The following is a 20,828-nucleotide window of genomic DNA, read 5'->3' as shown; positions in this document are numbered from 1 at the left end:
AAATCTATAAAATTCCTAATCAAAGGGTTGAGGATCTGTAATCCTAAAATACAGGTGAGTCATATTGTGCTTTGAGACATTTACTTAATTCTTTATTTCTGTTTTGATAAGATAAAAAAAAGCATTTCTCTGTGACATTCAGAATAATGGTCAACACTTGAAGAGTGCTTACCATGTACAAGACACCATTTTTGGCCTCTCATATATGTTACCTCCTTTATCCCTTATAACAGCCTGTGAGTTACTGTCACCATCATTAGACTATGATGACAGGCAGGTTGTCTGCAGAAGACATTCTGTGAATCCCCTGCTTCCTAACATGTACATAGGGTTTCCAATTTTTATTACTTTTATTTTGTACCTTTGGTGTGAAGTTGTCATGTATTAGTAGCAAATTATCATGTGTGGTAACTAATTTGGAGGCAAGGCCTTTTTCTAGATATTGGTATATGCCACTTGTTTACTTGTTTTAGGCATTGTTTTCTTTACTGAGTAACTCTGGGGAAAGAGAAAATTACACCTGATATATTCCTTCAAGAATTTATTAGAGTGGTTAAACAAATCTATACTTTTTAAAATGTTTGTTTAAAAGTCATGGCAATGATTTTTTTAAAAGGTATTTCAGGGGTGGTCGTGATTTTGAATCAAATTATGAAGTTTTACTCTCATGTATGTGTATATGTTTGAATGTATATAAGTGTGTGTATATAATGTATAGAGAAGTTTATTTCATAACCCAACCTTGCCTTCTTTACCACTTTTGGTGCTATGCCCTTGTGATGACTCTTGGTGAGTAATTGGGACAAGGAAGAGCAAACACACAAGAGTAGTTTTGTACTTTTATTTTCTCACTCATTGTAAGACTTTTAGCCTCAGTATGCTTTTCTTATTCCTGCAGACTTCCCTAGAAACTTCATTTTAAAGTCAGTTGCATATTCCCATGGGAACGATGGTCTAATTAGAGATTGGAGCCTAAGACTCCAAATAATTTACTAATTTCTTTGGTGCTTACTCTGTTCCTGGAACTGTGCTAGCTCCTGGGCTATAAAGGCCAATAGAGGACTTGGTCTTTCCCTTCTCTTGGGTCTGAGAGATATATATATTTAATATTTAAAACTTCACTACTTTGGCAGAGGTGTTGGGAAATGTCTAGTGGGGTTTCTAAAACATTAGAGATTATAGTAGTCATCCAGGTTGCTTGTTAAAATGCAACTCCTGGTCCTAATCTAGAAATACCTATTTATTAGCTCTGTGGTGGGACCTAGAAGTTTTATGTGGAAGTTTTATGTTTAAAAACTTCCCTGGGTAATGTTGATGGAGATGATCCATGAGCATTACTGAGAAATGATGTTTCTTTGAAACGTAAGATTTAGGAAAACTTCATAGAGGAGTTCTGAAAGTGGAGTATTGATTTGGTTTCTTTAGAGGGTGGTGTGTGTGTGTGTGTGTGTGTGTGTGTGTATATGTGTGTGTGAGTGAGTGAGAGAGAGAGAGAGTATAAGAGAGACAGAGAGAGAGAGAGAGAGAGAGACAAAGAAGGGCGGTATTCCGGGGATAATGGAAGATTGGGGATGAGGTTAGAGCACCTTGTCATAAAAAATTGTAGCTATGACTGGTGGTATTTTATAATAGGGAAGAGGAAATACACACCTCTATAATTTAAAAATGAGCAAGTTCTACTCTAAGACCCAAATAATCAACCTAAACATAACATGTATTTTGGTTACCAAGGACACCAAAAAGCCAATATTAGAGTATCTAAAGGACAGAAACTTGACAGTAGAGTAAATCTCTCCTCAAGTTCATGTACCAGCTAATTTTGCTTATAGACTAATATTACAGGGAATTTAGGTGTCTGCTTTGAATAGACTATGTTAAAAAGAGGCTTTTAAAGAAAATTTAAATGGCTGACTTCTTTCTGTCTTGATAACTTTCCCTGGTACAAATGAGACTTTCAGAATCCCTCATTTGATGTGAATATAGAAAGTACCAGGTACTTTCTATAAAGAGCTAAAGCAGTGAGTTGTGAGATTTAAGTCTCAATTATGTAGTATAAATTGGGTGCATTGGTGAGAAATGATAAAATCTAGGGATTACTTATGTATTAACTAAGCAATTATCATTATTTAAAAATCTTTGGTTAGCTCAGTCAGTTGGTATATTATATCTGTGGGTCATAATGCTTGGACCTTTTTACCACGTGCATTTGGTCATGATTAATAGATAAGTGCTTTTATAGAATGCTTTTTGTCACCCAAGTTTCTTTTTGTTGTTTTTGAATCATGGTTAAGTTAGACTTCAACCGTTAGGTATAAAGGTGCCATATGGTAATTCTATTTTAAATTTCCGAAAGTAAATCTTTACTTGATTTAATAATAGTATAGTACTATATGTGTTGTGACAATTGTTTTTAGAAACATATGTTCTATCTATTTTAAAGCAGGAAAATTTCTGTTTTTAAAATGGTGATTTCTATTTCAATAAGTATATTCTATCATGTTACAGTTCTGCAGCACAATTAAAATTCCTTTTATGTTATTATTTTTTTTAAGGGTCTGAAAAGTCCCCCAGAGAGCCTCAGTGATGTTGGTGCCATTGAGAGTCTCCGGGTCCCTGGAAAGGTATTGATCTACATGAGTGAGCACGACTTTTCACTTCCTTAAGAAAATATTGTTGCCTTTGGATAATTGATTCACAGAAGCTTTTCCTTCCCACAGGCAGATGGTTGTTATGATGAGCTAGGTAAAGTTTTATAATGCTGTAGGCTTGGGGCTTGTTTTTGCTTTCATTACTCATTGGGATGCAGTATGATTCATTATAGTGAAGCAGAAAATGCGAAACTGATAAATTTAGAGTTTATTATTGTATCAAATTCTTTGCCTGAAAGCAGTTATATATCTATAAATGAAACTTATTGATTCATCTGCTGTAATTTGGATAAATAAAATGAAATGGCTTACTTTTTATGCTGTAACACTGAGCCAAAAATCATAGTAAATTATGTTTTTGTTATGGAGCAGAGCTTTTTCTTTTTATTTTATAAATTTATTTATTTACTTTTGGCTGCATTGGGTCTTTGTTGCTGCATGCAGGTTTTCTCTAGTTGCAGCAAGTGGGGGCTCCTCTTTGTTGCGGTGCACCGGCTTCTCATTAAGGTGGCTTCTCTTGTTGCAGAGCATGGGCTCTAGGTGTGTGGGTTTCAGTAGTTGTGGCACGGGCTCAGTAGTTGTGGCTCACGGGGTCTAGAGTGCAGGCTCAGTAGTTGTGGCTCACGGGCTTAGTTGCTCCGTGGCGTGTGGGATCTCCTTGGACCAGGGCTCAAACCCGTGTCCCCTGCATTGGCAGGTGGCTTCTTAACCACTGCGTCACCAGGGAAGTCCCTGGAGCAGAGATTTTTGAGTAAGTAGCTAAAGCACAGCTTACGCTAAATTGTAGATATTTTGGATTTTAATCCCCTGATACTCATGTGAACTTCGCAGTCTACAAATTTAATAGGTGTCATTTGAAAGCTAGCTGGCTTCCCCTCAGGAGAAATATTAGCCATTGTTAAATAAATAAATCCCTGCCGTCTCACTCTCCGGGGCCTCGCCACTCACAGCTGCCTCCATGTATAGCAGCTGTATCGCAGATCAAAGCCTGTTTTGAATGTCTGCTCTTGTGGTTTTCAATTTGAGGATCATATTTGAAACTACTGTTTGTTTCCTGTGTCTGGCAACTTAATACACAGGGCTTGTTTCTCTAGATCAGCAATCCTACGGCCTCTTATCACACCTCAGTGTCAGCTGCTTAGGAGGATGATTTCCCACCTCTTTGAGGTGCCTTGCCCCCTAAAGTGAATTTTGTATTTACTGCTTAGCTTTTACATTAGGTCAGATACAAATATGATAAAATTCTAACCAACGCTTTTGCATGAAATGGCTCAGAAGCTATAAAGAGGCATTTTGAATAGTTTTATATAATTTTAGAAAAGACTGTTGGATGTGATAAAATTGGGAGAGATAACCATAAATCCTAATTGACAGATAATTCTCTGTATTTCTTTGACTTAAAGAAATGATTATCAGGCATTATGAACATGCCTTGAAGTGGATTGCATTAAATGTTTCAGAACCAGAGTAAAATTGATGTGAGCCTCTTTAAAAAATACATGAATGTATTGCATAGGAACTTTCTGTTGTCTTTAAACCATGAGTCCGTGATGTTTTCCCAGTAGCGGTAGGTAGAGAATTTATAATGATTTCATTACATAGTCTTCTTACTGACTCCGCACCCTCTCCCCATCAGTGATCAGCGGTGTATACTCTTTATTTAAAAAAAAAAGATTTTTTAAGTCTTTAAAAAATTTTATTTTACATTGGAGTATAGTTGATTAATGCACAGGAATTCTACTCAATATTCTGTAATAACGTAAATGGGAAGAGAATTTGAAAAAGAATAGATACGTGTATATGTATAGCAGTGTATACTTTTAAGATGATGGGCTCTGGCTAGAGAGGCCAGTCTGGAATCACAAGGTCAGCAAGTGTAAATGGTTCAGGTGATGATTAAGCCTAGGGCAGTGGGCTGATTGACACTAAGAAGCTAATTGAGTTAAACTGTGAAACAGCTAATGGTAAAATTAGCATCAATGCCCTCAGCTTAAATTTAGCCTTATACTAAGAAAGCCTTTAGAGTTTTTTGTGTCTATTCTCTCTGTGCTCTCTCTGGAAACATTTCAAGTACTGCAGGGTGAGCTACTCTGGGTGGTTTTGAGAAATTGAATTGCTGGGTCTGGAGAGTGGCAAAGCTCCAGTCAGTAGATTAAGTTTGATGTGGTTGAAGTTCACAGTCAGTACTGAAACTAAGAATTAAGAAGGCTCACGTTCAGAAATTCCTTACACAGCATAGCTTAGTATAACTTGGATGCTGAAACAAAATGCTGTGTTTCACAATTTAGATGTTACTTTATAGTTAGGTCATACATATAAATTTAATTTCTCTAAAAATTCTGTAACTGTTTATGGTGACAGGTGTTAACTAGACCTATTGTGGTGATCATTTTGCAATATATGCAAATATCAAATGATTATTTTGTACAACTGAAACTAATATATTGTTGTACCTCAATTATACCTCAATTTAAAAAAAGCATTATTTTAGCTTGGATTCCCCTGATATTCCAGTGGGAAAAGTAAAAAACAAACAAAAAATCAATTTACACTGTTTAAGTGTTCAATGTAAATACTTGTATAGAGAAGCTTTTAAACATTTATTTAATAGCTCTATCTCTCAAGTATAGGTAGAACATTTAAAAAAAGGCATCTTTCGTCTTCAGGAATGGACCCATTTCTTTTTCCTGTTCTTGTCATCATATTTTTCTAAGTTTTAACAAGGAATTGAGATTTCATGGGGGTTTTCAAGAAAGAAAGTTTAGCTTGGGTGTTACATTAAAACGTTCTTGTATAAAGGATAAGTAGGAGGGAAATATTAAGATGGAGCATATGAAATGGCTGTTTTAGATTAGAAATGGTCTAATATTGGCAGATTTCATATGGTTCGACTCATTAGGAAAAGGAGGGTAGTTAAGGAGAACTGAAGAAGGGAGTCAGGTGAGCTTGATAATCCAGAAAGTACTATTGATTTTTTTTTTCTTGAGAACTATATAAATTCTGAGTGGGAAGAAACCTTAGAAATCATCTGGTACAATTTCTGCTTTTTAGAGATAAGATGACACTATATCCCATTTTAAGAGGAGATGTGAGTCAAATAATAATCCATATATTGGAAAATTGGAATTTTGGTGGAGAAAATAGTACAGAAAGTAAAAAAAAAAAAGATTCTTTTCAGAATTTGCTATAGGAAAGGAAACTTTTGAGCAGATTAAAAAACTCTTAGCTTAAATAGTTCAGAGCCAAGGTCAATGGTGCCCAAACTTTGCTGCACATTAGAATCACCGGTACCCAGGCCGTACCCCAGTCCAATTAAATCACGGCGTGGGGGGTGGAGCCAGGCGTCGGTAGCGTTTAAATATCCCCAGCTGATTCCGGTGTGGAGCCATGTTTGGGAACCATCGGCCAAGCTGAGGACGCGATGAGGAGAAAGAACAGGAATACAGGAGCCGTTCTAGATAAAATTTTGTAAGTTTTATTGACAATTTTTGTGGGAAAAAGTAGAATGAAGAGTTAGTGATGACCTAAAATTTCATTCCTGGTAAATGGATTCTGTTGTTTTCAAATTAATGGGCTTTTCATGCAGAGGTAAGGATATAAGAAATTAATCTATATTGTATTTACTGACTAAACTTGTTATCCATTTAAGGAAATGTATATTGTTTGAATTATGTGAAAGATTTTTAGATAATTTAATTGGTTACAGAATTATGAAGAATTAAGACCAACATTTGTTATATAATAATTGTAATAGCCACATGGTTGGTAGTTATAGAACTTATTGGGACTGTGTTTGAGAGGATTTGTTGAATCCCGATTAAAAAATAAAAATATCAGAACCTTATAAATCTATATCTTAAGTAAAACTTAAGTAAACATCTTAAGTAAACTTCCCACAGTGCTTCTATAATGTTTACATACCGTAAACCTGAAAAAAAGTACTAATATGAATATTGTTTATGAATTTTTACTGAAATACTGCCTTCTGATATGATTCTTTAAAGATAAGGGGTTTTTTTGGTTGGTTGTTTTGTTTTTTAAGGCCTTGACTTTATTGACTTGTAAATACGAATAGGATTCAGCTACGTTTACTCTTGCATGATTGGCTTAACTATGCCTTTGATTTTCTTCATCAAAGAAAAATATAGGGTGAGGAGACAAAAGAAATAGCTGTTGCAGTCAAAACCTGAAAATATATTTGTCTAAATATAAGTATTTTTGTTTGTATACTTAATTTATTCCATAAATATTTATTGAGTACCTACCTACTCTGTAGCATTTCTATTATATAATATTCTGGGAGTTTGGGCAGAGTGTTTTCTAGCTTTTAGAATACTTCTGTGAAGTAAAATAAATGGATTTGACCGACTTCTTAGAATCCGTGAAAAGAATCCTAAAACCACACTAATTACAGAGCTTTATTTTCAGAACTTTACCAAAACATGAGGAAAGTGCTGGAATAAGAGCCAAGAGAGCTAGGTTCAAGTATTGACTTAAGCATTCAGCTTATTAAAGGGAAGTCATTTTAATAGCTTTGTGCCCCAGCGTGCTCATCTGTGAAAACATGTGAAAACTAGATGATATATATATTTTTGCGGTACGTGGGCCTGTCACTGTTGTGGCCTCTCCCGTTGCGGAGCATGGGCTCCGGACGCGCAGGCTCAGCGGCCACGGCTCACGGGCCCAGCCGCTTCGCGGCACGTGGGATCCTCCCGGACCAGGGCACGAACCCAAGTTACCTGCATTGGCAGGCGGACTCTCAGCCACTGCGCCACCAGGGAAGCCCGAACTAGATGATATTTAAGAGCCGTTTTAACTCTGATATTTTATGCTATCTTTATTGTAATATTTGTAGGAGAGAGAAGACAAAAATACAGTCAAAAGAATAAACTGATGAGTCTATTGCTATCTGATTTAGACAGGATTAGTGTTGAAATTTATGACTAGGAGACTTTTTTAGCTTTAGTGATTGGAATAAATCACTAAATTTCAATTTAGGATAATGTTTCATTTAAGACAGGTGTCTTCTGCAGGTGGTACCAAGAGGGACTCTAACCATGGATCTGCAGAATCATTTAGACTTTTTCTTAGGCATTCATGGCTAAAAATATTTAACTGTGTTCTTTTTAACCATTAATGAAATTATGCTTCTCTTGGCTTCAGATGCTTTGATATTCTTAACCCTTCTTTCGTAGCAAATCATAAAAGATCATTTACGCAGTGCATTTGGCAATTATTTATTGAGCCAGGCTGTTACTAAGTTTTGAAGATGCAAAGAGGTACAAGACTCTATTCCTACCTGAACCTGAGTAGAAGAGACAAGCAAAAATAGATAATTGCAGAGGAGTATAGTAGAGATCTATACTAAGGTATGCACAGTGGTAGCACAGCTAGGAGAGGATTAGGGGTAGGTAGACGTGAGTGTGGGGTCTTCTAGAGTTCGTGATTAATTTGTTTTAGAAAGATAACTAGGGTACAGAGATATTTGAGTGGCAATCCTAGACCAGGATACTAATTAAGAAGATAAAGAGTATGAGGTTTAGGAAATGGAGAAGGGTTAAATTTGAGAGACATTTTAAAAGTAGGATTTAGGACTGAGAATTTTATTGGATGTAGAAGGTGTAGGAATTGGAAAGACTGGGGTCGTTAAACACTGGGATTGAAGGTGCTGTGGTGTCTTTTCTCAAAATAGATAGTATTTCTTCTTTTAAGGAGAGGTCTGATGAGGTGTTTGAAAACTAAAAAACCAGAAAACCGTAAATTAAGACTTATACACTGGACTTTTCTGTCTGTGCTTCAGCTTATGTGTCTTTTCTTCAGCTTTAGCTAGACAGGCATGTGGCAAATAGCTTGATATTTTTCATTGAAGTTGAGAAATTTTTAAAGATAGCTTTTAAAAAAAATTATATATTTGATGTCTCCAAAGCTATTATCTTTAATGTTTTCTTTTTCATAGAAATAAATTTAGGAAAATACTTGTTAAAATAGCATAACTATTGAATAAGAGAAGTAAATAACAATATTTGGCAGAGTATCAAATATGAAAGTTTTGCTTTCCAGTTTTGTGATTTTTAGTATGTGTTAGTAATTCAGTACATTTCCATGAATAAAATCAGTTTTCCTTCAAGATCTGTTTCTTTAAAAACAAATATGTGTATATTTGGAATGTTGTTATTTTTTTCTTTTTTCTTTTTTTTTTTTTGCGGTATGTGGGCCTCTCACTGTTGTGGCCTCTCCCGTTGCGGAGCACGGGCTCCGGGCACGCAGGCTCAGCGGGCATGGCTCACGGGCCCAGCTGCTCCGCAGCATGTGGGATCCTCCCAGACCGGGGCACGAACCTGTGTCCCCTGCATCGGTAGGCGGACTCTCAACCACTGCGCCACCAGGGAAGCCCTGGAATGTTGTTATTTTGAAGAAAGGATTAAAATACATTATTTTTATCACTTAAGTATAAAGCTGGATTAAAATAATGCCACTTTAGTAACCTTTTATAAAAATCTTCTGTAAATCATTTTGCTGAAACCTTCTTTTAAATTGTAACCCTAGTAATATTCCACTAGATGGCACTGAGAGCCTGAAGAAAAGCAGGGTTGGCTTGAAAAGTTCTGTTTTATTTGAAACACACACACAAACTGATGAAACGGCTGCTTTGATGGATTATTATTGTTCTAGTGGGATTTTAAGGAAATGTGCCATTTCCCCACATAATCAGACATCTGCCAGTTCATTATAAACGTACATGGTATATGTATAGTTTTAGGGTGTTTGTGATCTTGAATCCTATTTCATTTGGAAACAGAAAACCTGTTTTTGTTCAGTGATTTATGATCTTTATCATACTGATTGCATATTGAAAACTTCATGTCTTTGTTCTTTAAGCTCTGTGTAGTTTTTGATAGATAAACATATTTTGCTCTCAATTAGAGCTCTAATGTGATGTTAACTTTGGTAAGACTATGGTTTCTGTTTTTAGAATAGCTATTTTTGTTGACTGATGAAAAATGCAAACAGAAAAATAAAGCTTTTGTCTTGGCAAACCCAAATTCGTGCTTTACAAGAGCAAACTTTCTTCCTTTACTCCCTTCCTTTCTCCCTCCCAACACAATGAATTCTGCATTTATTCCGGTATATAATGTGAACTATGGTCTAATAAGCTAAGTACAGAGATGGAAGTTGGTTTGCATTTTTTTTTATTCTACTATGCATTTTCTTCGGGGTTTTGAAACCTGACCTGTGAAATGAAGATTTTTGCATTCATCTTTTGTTCGAATAAAAACTTACTACTGCAGATGATAAGTTTCCAGGCTGTTCTGTGGGTTTAAAAATGAAATTCCTTTTCAAAGAGAATATTGAATTGAATAATATTAAGGAGAACTGTTAAGCCGTCAAAACTAACTTTTTACATTTATAAGAGTGAATAGGATTGAAAGTCTGAGCTTGGATTGATGTTTTTAATTAGTGTGGTATTTTGGGTAATTTGAAAGTAGTCATTAAATATAAAATTTGCAGTCTTTCTTTTCCCTCCTAAACATGAATGCATTCCCTTAAGAGGTGAACTCTTAGGTGGGAAATAGCTTTGTAAAATTATAGCCTGGTTTCTTTAGAAACCATAAATATATTGGAAATGTTTTATAACACCTTACAGTTGAGGGCTCTAATTGTTTTATAGAGTTGAATCCCCAGTTCTCATATAACCTTTTGTTGTTACATTGAGAGGAAAAATAGCTTGGCTAAAATCAAAGATGTTGGCTTAAATGTTTATTATGATTGTTTTTCTTTATTTTTCATAAAGTTACATTTACGATATGCATTTTTATATGTATGTTCACGTAGCTTTATCTTGGAGATGATCAAAATAGAAGAATAGGATAGGTAGTATGTGTTACATGCAACCTTATAGTGTATTGTGACTGCTGGAAAAGACAGCCTCTAAAGTATTGAATGACTTCTTCGTTATCTGCCAGTTTTCCTAAAATATTCCTGCTTGGTTTACTATGTTAAGAAAATATTTAATGTTTATGCTTACTTTTTGGTTACAGTATCTGGCACAGTGATATGTGTTAAGATATTTTTAGTAAAGGAAAAATATGGTTTTAGTATATATAAAAGTGTGTTGAATTTTAAAAACATCTCTCCCCCATGACATTTTTCTGCCCTGCGGGAAGCCATCCTCTATTCCTTAATCTGTTGTATGCTTTCCCACTCCACTGTTTTTACTTTTGCTTTGCTTTATATTTTGTAACCTTTTTCCCCCAATTTCTAATATTTGAAATTTTACCTTTTCTCATATTCTCTAAATGCCGCCTCTTCCATCAGATGTGAACTCACTATCCTTTGATGCCCTTCATTTTGTTTGTATTTCCTTTATGTTCTGCCCTGCATCGTCATTGTTTATTCGTCTAACCCACTCCTATTACTTCAGCAGCTATTTGTGGGAAGATTTGTATTTTACTCATCTTTGTTTCTGTACGACCTAGTACAGAGAATTTTTACATAGTGGGAATTTTAAAAGAAATTGTTAAATTAAAATATATGGCTTGACCGGGAAAGATAATACTAGAGGTTTGACAATAGGCAGGTTATTTCCTGATGATAGTATGGGAGAGAGGTTTGATTTGTTCTTTTTTGACATTTGTACTTTTGTTTTTATCTCCTTTACAATTAAACTCATTACTTTAACTGTAGTTTTTCTGCAGCTTTAATTCTGGGGTGATGTTCATGTACTCTTTAGGTGTAGTTGATTACCTACCATCAGCAGGCAAGTTGTGGCACATTTGATGGTCTGTAGTTGTTGACATATTATTTTTGGATTTTCAAAGTTTGTAGAGCATTTATAGCACTATTATTAATTATAATATGTATTTATTAGTTACTATGTGTCATAAACTTTACTATAACAATTCTTTAAAAAATTTTATTAATATCAGTCCGTAAGACTGAAATATTTTATTACCAAACATCGTTAAAGCATCTAATCTTCTTGGTAACTTTTAAAAGCATTGCATATTTTAATATGGTATAAGGAGTTTCATTTGTTATTCTATTCCCTTGATTGTGCCTTTAAAATTTTTTTGTAGGATATCTTTTGTTCATTTTGTTTATGTAAAATTTTGCCTCATACATTTATATTGGCTTGCAAAACTGGTTCTCTTTTACATGAAGAATTATGTATTTTTGTACATCTCCAACCCTAGAAAACCAGTTTATATAATGGCAAAATTATGGAGTAATTGTTTTAAGAATATGCTAGCTAGCTGTTTTTGTTTATTCTAATTTACATGCATAAAATATCCCTAAAATCATTTTACATTTATTGTTATTTCTAGTTAGAAGAAAGAAGCCTTTCCTTAAGAGTTTGTGGAAAATTTTGACTATCAAAACAAGAACATGTTGTCTCTTCCTTTCCTTTTGTTCATATATTCCTTTTTTTATACAGTTCACTGTGTAAATTAATTTTAGTTTGAGTCATGATTTTTATCTACATTGTGCCTTGGCACTTTGGAACATAATGATGGAGAATAAGGAGAAACCTCAGTTCTCAAGAAGTGTGTAATCTGATCGAGCTGTCAGCACTAACAGCTATGAAACGTTTAGAGAATGATTGGGTAGCAGCAAAGTCTTACAGACAGCCAGTGCAGTGGGATTAACAGGAACATGGTGATTGGGATTCTAGGCAGAATGGAGTTTGTCTGAGTTCAGATGTATGTTTTCACACAGGAGCACTAAGTTGTCTGAAAGGAGAGTATTTTATAGGGCTATGGTGTTGGACATTTGTTTTTGTTTTTGAATTCTGCTTTGTGTGCTATGTTTCTTTTTCTGCCTTTCTTGGTTTTATCTCTCTCCTTAGTCCAGGTTACTTAGAGTGTCAAGTGTTACATGTCACTTATTTGAAATTATATGAGTTTGTCTGCTCTCTGTGATATAATTGCTTAGTTCTCTAGGAAGGAATGGCATTTGACCTTTTTATATGCATATACAGATTGTACTCTTTTTTACAGATTCATCACACTTGTGAAACGTGCACTTGTGAAATATTTATAAATGAAATCATGCTTTCCCTTTGACATTTTTAATAACTTTGGATATTTGTTTCACTGTCGTTTTGAGTGTGTGTGTATGTATGTATGTCCTTTACAGGTGAAAAAAAACTAGGCATGAAGAGACTAAGTAAGTTGTCCAAGGTTAATAACAGAGTTGCAGCTAAAACCCAGGTGTCTTTACCTTTAGAACAATCAATTAGGTTGTATAGGGAGACCAGCATGTAGTTACATGCCATTGGCATTTACACATTTGAGATGAAAGTGCTCATTCATTGCAGTCTATTTGAATTCCTGGCTTGTTTCATATCTGATGGTTTTCATTCTTAGCAATTTTTGTAATCTTCAATTTTTTTGTGAATAGTACCAAGTACATTTATTTGCTGGTGGTGCTATGGAATTACTAGGGGGAGGCAACATTGCTATATCCTCACTTGGGCTTTATTCCTTCCCTCAGCTTGCAGCATCTGAAGCTGGTATTTCAAATGCCTATGACCCTTTAGGGAGAGAGATTGCCAGGAATTTCTCATCTCTTTTTCTATTTCATGTCTCACTGTCGATTCAGATTTCCACTGGATGCAAGGAGGTTGCCTGTGGATAGGCGAACTAGTTGGGAACCCTTCCACAAATGGTGTGGGTTTAACCCATGTCTGTTAAACCTCTTCAGTGCCATTGTCCAAGGTGCTACACAGATTAGTGGGTTGTAGGTAAATCCCTACCGAAATACAGCTCCACTGTTAGGATGCTGGATTTCTTAGTGTACTCATAGTATCTAATTGCATGCTAAATCAGTGATGGCTGTCTTTAACCTTTTTTTTTTTTTTTTTGGTTAGTGTATTCTTATAAGTTGAGTTTTGGTACCAAAGACGCATTTTCTTTTTCATGCACTTTTAATTCTGCAGGTTTAGTTTTTATATGACTTTGCCTTCTCTTTTCAATTTATTGGAATTTTAAATGTAAACAGTTAAGTATTCTCTTAAGTTTCAGATTTATTGCTCTCATATTTTCTTTTAGTTTGAATATACCTAGAGGAATTTATAGTAAAAATTTTATCAATTTAAAATATAAATTAAAATCTAAAAGATATATAAGCTAGGCTCTTTTTTATAAATGAAAACTAGCCCTGCAATAAAATAATCTAGAGTATCTCTATTTGGAAAATATTGTCCTCAAATTAACCATATAATTTTTGTGTATTTAATTAGTGATGATTCATTAAGAATTTTTGTTAAGTATTATTTTGACTGTAAAATGATTTTAAATACTAGTTTCTTTTTCAAAAATGTACTTATTTTTTTGGGCTGTGTTGAGTCTTCATTGCTGTGCACAGCCTTTCTCTATTTGTGGCGAGCGGGGGCTACTCTTCATTGAGATGTGCGGGCTTCTCATTGCGGTGGCTTCTCGTTGCAGAGCACAGGTGCTAGGGCACGCGGGCTTCAGTAGTTGTGGCTCATGGGCTCTAGAGCGCAGGCTCAGTAGTTGTGGCACACAGACTTAGTTGCTCCCCAGCATGTGGGATCTTCCCGGACCAGGGCTTGAACCCGTGTCCCCTGCATTAGCAGGTGGATTCTTAACCGCTGTGCCACCAGGGAAGTCCCAATACTAGTTTCTTTTTGTGTACTTAAATGTATTTGAGATTAATTTTAATAAAAAAACTGAATGACTAAATTATATGTCTATAATAATATCTTGATTGAGTGTGTCAGAGAGTGGGTATCCGAGTTATTGAAATTTTCCAGTTAACTGAAGGTTTATCCAATTATGCAGTGAACTTGCATAGGATAAGGATGCTGACATTAAGGGTAGGGATTTGTCTGTTAAGCTCTTTTTTTGCTGTATAAATCCATAGAAGCCCCATACTCTATCATTAGAAAGCAAGCATTTTATCAAACTCAGAGCTTTAGGTTCATAATCAGTTCATTAATTGTAGTATCAGTATACCTTGAAGGAAGCCTCATGGAATTACAGAGCTAAACTTGTGAACCTTTTCTAGACATAAAATTACAGAACTAATCTTGTGAACCGTTTCTGGAACCAGTATTTCTTAGCCAAGCAGTGAGATTTTCAGCAGAAGGATTTCTGCTGTTCAGGGTTCCAGTACTAATTGTGACCTGAAAGTCACTGAGATGTACGCTGGTTATCTGTGGTGAGAGAGATTTAGAACATTGTTAGATGATGAAAACGTATATATATGTGATATGTATATATGATAGATATTAGGTAGTCTCTTTGTTTTTTCCTTTTGTTAAACATCTAAATTCTCTCAGCTGCTAGTTGGCATGCAAGGAATTGAAAATAAAATCTAGATCTTCAAACTGGCTCGTTTTTCCCTCCAGTAGATGGGTAGTTTTTAGTGTTCGGCTGTTTACTAATTTTCCATGAACTTTCCTGTTTTCTATTAGTTTGTCTCTTTGGTCAGAATGTTTCCTGGGAGAAACATTCCTGTCAGTGTTAAGACAGATGATTATTTATGTCCGTGCAGATAGAATTATAACAGTTACAAGTACTATAATTGTGGTTTCCTTTCCCTTAAAGGAGGAATTTCGAGAACTTCGAGAACAACCTAGTGATCCTCAAGCTGAACAAGAACTAATTAATAGTATCGAACAAGTGTATTTTTCTACGGACTCATTTGATATTGTTAAATATGAGCTGGAGGTAAAAAAATTCATTAACCTATCTAAAGCTTATTTTGTTCAGTGACTGAATTTGTGAGTGAGATATGAATGCCTTTTAGGGGCATTGTAGTTTTTTGATACCAGGACTGGTCTATGATGACCATATTGTGACTAAACTATCAGCATTGTTTAAAGATGAGAGTATTTTTAAAAATGAAAAATTAAGTGCAGCTATAGAATATTGGTCCAGGAAACATTTTTGTATTTTTGGTTAACTGTTATCACACAATATGTTAGTATGCTGTCTCTATCTTATTTTATGTTGGCTAAATATGTTTGGGAAAGCTCTGAGACCTTTTTTTTTTTTTTTTTTTTTTTTGCGGTACACGGGCCTCTCACTGCTGTGGCCTCTCCCGTTGTGGAGCACAGGCTCCGGACGCGCAGGCTCAGCGGCCATGGCTCACGGGCCCAGCCGCTCTGCGGCATGCAGGATCTTCCCGGACTGGGGCACAAACCCGTGTCCCCTGCATCGGCAGGCGGACTCTCAACCACTGTGCCACCAAGGAAGCCCAGGGAAAGCGCTGAGACTTTTAATCATGAAAGTATATTTACATAATTGTTTAGTCATAATAAATACCCCATGCCTTAATTTTTTTTGTAATTTATTTTTTTAACAACTTTTTTGGAGTATAATTGCTTTACAATGTTGTGTTAGTTTCTGCCGTATAACAAAGTGAATCATCTATACATATACATATATCTCCATATCCCCTCCCTCTTGTGTCTCCCTCCCATCCTCCCGATCCCACCCCTCTAGGTGGTCACAAAGCACAGAGCTGATCTACCTGTGCTATGCGGCTGCTTCCCACTAGCTATCTGTTTTACATGTAATAGTGTATATATGTCAGTGCCACTCTCTCACTGCGTCCCAGCTTACCCTTCCCCCTCCCTGTGTCCTCAAGTCTATTCTCTACGTCTGTGTCTTTATTCCTGTCCTGCCCTTAGGTTCCTTAGAACCTTTTTTTTTTTTAGATTCCATATATATGTGTTAGTATACAGTATTTGTTTTTCTCTTTCTGATTTCACTCTGTACGACAGACTCTAGGTCTATCCACCTCACTACAAATAACTCAATTTCATTTCTTTTTATGGCTGAGTAATATTCCATTATATATATGTGCCACAACTTCTTTATCCATTCATCTGTTGATGGACACTTAGGTTGCTTCCATGTCCTGGCTATTGTAAATAGTGCTGCAATGAGCATTGTGGTACATGTCATTTTAAAAATTTATTTATTTATTTTTGCTGTGTTGGGTCTTTGTTTCTGTGCGAGGGCTTTCTCTAGTTGTGGCAAGTGGGGGCCACTCTACATCGTGGTGCACGGGCCTCTCACTATCGCGACCTCTCCTGTTGTGGAGCGCAGGCTCAGTAGTTGTGGCTCACGGGCCTAGTTGCTCTGTGGCATGTGGGATCCTCCCAGACCAGGGCTCAAACCCATGTCCCCTGCCTTAGCAGGCAGATTCTCAACCACTGCACCACCAGGGAAGCCCAACATGTCACTTTTTGAATTATGGTTTTCTCAGGGTATATGCCCCGTAGTGGGATTGCTGGGGCGTATGACTTCAGACTATACTACAAAGGTACAGTAATCAAGATAGTATGGTACTGGCACAAAAACAGAAATACAGATAAATGGAACAGGATAGAAAGCCCAGAGATAAACCCACGCACGTATGGTCACATTGTCTTTGATAAAGGAGGCAAGAATATACAATGGAGAAAAGACAGCTTCTTCAATAAATGGTGCTGGGAAAACTGGACAGGTACATGTAAAAGTATGAGATTAGATCACTCCCTAACACCATATACAAAAATAATCTCAAAATGGATTAAAGACCTAAATGTAAGTCCAGACACTATAAAACTCTTAGAGGAAAACATAGGCAGAACACTCTATGACATAAATCACAGCAAGATCCTTTCTGACCCACCTCCTAGGGAAATGGAAATAAAAGCAAAAATAAACGAATGGGACCTTAGGAAACTTCAAAGCTTTTGCACAGCAAAGGAAACCATAAACAAGACGAAAAGACAATCCTCAGAATTGGAGAAAATATTTGCAAATGAAGCAACTGACAAAGGATTAATCTCCAAAATTTATAAGCAGCTCATGCAGCTTAATATCATAATTGTTTGTAACATTGGCATTTTACATTTATTAGAACTGCAAAAAAAAGAATAGTAAAATTCGTGTTTTAGATGAAACCAATTGCAGTATGCATATGTACTTCATATTGCAGTACATGCAGAGTTAGTACCCAACGTATTCTGAAATTTCATCGTCAGTTGACTGAGACTTGAAGTTTAACTTGGGAGTTTCCCATCTACACAATGGAATGCATTTTTGTTAGTTTCCATACTATCCTCCAGCGTATGTATAATCCAGAATGTACTCCAACAACTGTCACTATCACACTGTAGTGCTTAGTTACCATTCATAGTATTTCAGAGGGGAAATATGTTTTGAGTTCTGGACGAGTAGGGATATATGGTGGCTGGTAGAGTGGGGGATAAGGGTTAGGACTTTCTCACATTCTCCTGTTGCAGGTTGTGGAAGCAGTGTTTCCCAGCTCAGGGGCCGGAGTCCCGGTGGTAGTGGGGATTCCAGGAGTTTGGAGGTGGCAGCAGTGGAGATAGCAGGGCTGGGTGAGGGATGGAACTTGAGTACCAGGGGGTTGGGTAACAGAGATATAGGCTTTTGTGTCTGGAGTCTAGTGGGGAGGTGGGGAGGATGGGAGGAGTGGGATGTGACACCGTTTTGTATGTGCAGGTTGTAGTTCCTAAGTCAGGTGTGCAGGTAAATGAAACCAAATTAAACAATTGATTTTTTACTCTTTATTTATGGATTTTTTTTTTAGAAGCTCCCTCCTGTTCTCAATTTGCAAGACTTAGAGGAGTACAGAGACAAATTAAAACAACAGCAAGCTGCAGTAAGTAAAAAACACATTTTTGACAAAACTGTAAATGAAACACAACAGAGAGGTGTAACGTTTGCAGGTTTTATTGTTTAACTAATATACTAACATTTTAAACAAACCTTATTATTTAACATGACTTTGACTCAAATGATGCATTTATACTTATTCAAATTTATTGTCTATTCAGTTTCCCTCACATTACCTTGATAGATGTGCTTCTAGAACTTGGAGTTCTTTCTCTGGAATCCTAAACGTGATCAAAGAATTTTGAACTTTTTTTTCCGATTACTAAGTACCTTTTTAGATTACTCCTTGTCATGCATGCATGACTTTCCTACCCATAGTTTTATGATGGAGCTTTCTTATCTCAGAATAAAGGCTCCCACTTCTAGTTGAAATAGGTCCAAAGAGATTACAGGGTTAAGATTCATTAAATCTGAATTGCTGTCACTATTTAATCGTGTGATGTTGGGCAAGTCACTTAACCTTGCTAAATCTCTTGTTTCATCTGTGAAGTAATGGGTTGGGTTGGGCCTGCATTTTCTCTAATGCCGTAAAATTCTGTGATTTTGTATTTTCCTTGTGTTAGGCTGAATTCCTTTTATAAAACTCAGACTGTACTGTAGAAGATTAAGTAATGGTAGTAAGTGGTCTTGTTAATTTTTTAATACCGAAAGAGCAACCATAATAAATTTAGCCATTTTAATTTAAGGTATGATCTTTAACAATACATCTGACAAATAAAGGAGGATATACTTCTCTTTCTTTTGTGTTACACCCAGATGTCTCAGTGGGTGCTTGGATCTCCCTGGGGGTAGCAGCATTGGTGTGGGGAAGGGCCTTGAGCACTAGAGGGTTGTGTGGTAAAAATATGTTGTTGTTTTTGGAGAATTAGAGTTCAGTGGATGGTGGCACCTTTTGCCTTCTCCTGGTTTCAGCATATTTAAATATGTACTCCTCCATCTCTGTACTTTATGTGGTAGTATTCTTTTGGGGATGAACCCCACCACAAGGGCTGTGTAGCACAGTGGCCTTTGGAATTTAATCAACCTGGCCTTGAATCCTGACCTTGCAGCTTACTAACTGTGGGTGAATTACTGCTATGTTTAAGATTACTCATCGGGAAAATGAAGCATGTAACCCATTTCAGTAGATTGTCATAAGTACTAATTGAGATAATGTAGGAAAAGCAGTCAGTATACTGCCTAGCACAGTGTAGACTAACAATAACTACATGGTCTATCTAAAACAAAAAAAATGAAAAACCCATAACTCAAAAAAAAAAAAAAGGCAATGACCCAAATAAATAAATAAATAAAGTGATAACAATCCCCAATTTGGTAAAATTAGGTGGGTTTCTGTCTGTGTACATCTATACACATTCATATCTATACAAATCTATACAAATTCATAGCAGATTAAGAAAACATGAAAGAACGCAATCTTTGAATGTATGTGTAGTGTTTTGTTCTCAGTTGGCTTGGGGAAGGGGATACAGTTGTGTTTCTTGAGCAGATGTTCACTAAATACCATTGGTGTGCCATGCTTCATGCTGGACGTGGTACCTCTGTAGTGTATTCCTACAGGGGCCCCTGAAATTGTGAAATAAGAGCCTCATGTTCAAAATCATTATAATTCTAACTCGCATATGTTACCGTTTTTCATGGAACTGACCAAGAAACCTTAGGTATCTTCAGAGCGCTCCAGAAAACACGCTTCCTGTTTTTCAGAAGTAGTGGACCAAACTGCTGTTTGTCTTCTTACGTGGTACAAAGGATTTAAAGGGTGTTCTGTTTCCCAGATAGAATTTCCATAAATTCAGTAGATTAAACATTTATTTATCTTAACAAGTCTATCTTTTTTAAAGCAAATCCTGTACCCTTAAAAATGGTTATACTTTTGTGCATGTTAGTTAAAGCAGATACTCATGTTATTAACAATAATAATGACCACATATTGAGTTTCTATTAAGGACCAAGTACTGTGCTACATGCTATATCTCTTGTACTAATTTCATAGCCAAAGAAATGTACGTGGCCAATGCATGCCAGTATTTGCTGTAGAAGTTATTAGGAAGACCTATGGAATATTCTTGCTAAAATTTTAAATGTAGAATGTAATAGGAAGCATGAGGCTTTTTCTTTTATTTCCTTTGTTTGATTGCATGTTCTTATAGGTCTCTAAAAAAGTAGCAGATTTAATCCTTGAAAAACAGCCTGCTTATGTAAAGGTAGGATAACATTTGTTATTTTTAATAGTAAAATATTAAAAATGTTTGAGTGACTTATACTTGGAACTTGAAATATTTTAATTTATTCTTTTGTCTATAGTTTATAGCAGCATATTAACTCTATTTGGGTTGTGTATATGTATGTTTTTTTTCTCTCATTTGGGGAATTTACCAAACTGCAAGAAGTGGAAGAGTTTTTATATTTGATTCTAAAGTAATCTATTTGGTTTTCCTAACTTGAAGAGCCAATGAAAATTGCTTCAGTGCACTTTGTAACTCATAGATCATTAATAATGACTGCTCAGTCTGCCTTT

The 20,828-nt window shown here is 35.9% G+C and overlaps 1 protein-coding gene across 9 annotated transcripts in view; it reads left to right on the top strand.

Moving 5' to 3' along the window:
• The window catches only part of VPS50 (VPS50 subunit of EARP/GARPII complex), a 141,539-nt gene that overhangs the window by 4,999 nt on the left and 115,712 nt on the right, over positions 1-20,828 (top strand). For all 9 annotated transcript variants that reach the window (XR_002174828.2, XR_004528121.2, XR_012333979.1 and 6 more), the window contains exons 2-5: positions 2,553-2,621; positions 15,221-15,343; positions 18,225-18,296; positions 20,461-20,514. Coding sequence is in view for 2 of the 9 variants with exons in the window: in XM_019927450.2 (XP_019783009.1) it covers positions 2,553-2,621; positions 15,221-15,343; positions 18,225-18,296; positions 20,461-20,514 (318 nt within the window). In the remaining 7 variants the exon portion in view is untranslated. The remainder of the gene's footprint in view (positions 1-2,552; positions 2,622-15,220; positions 15,344-18,224; positions 18,297-20,460; positions 20,515-20,828) is intronic.

Source organism: Tursiops truncatus, chromosome 9, assembly GCF_011762595.2.
Source record: "Tursiops truncatus isolate mTurTru1 chromosome 9, mTurTru1.mat.Y, whole genome shotgun sequence".
Lineage (NCBI taxonomy): Eukaryota > Metazoa > Chordata > Mammalia > Artiodactyla > Delphinidae > Tursiops > Tursiops truncatus.
The sequence above is the reverse complement of the archived record's forward strand: the minus strand, read 5'-3'. Positions and strand labels throughout refer to the sequence as shown.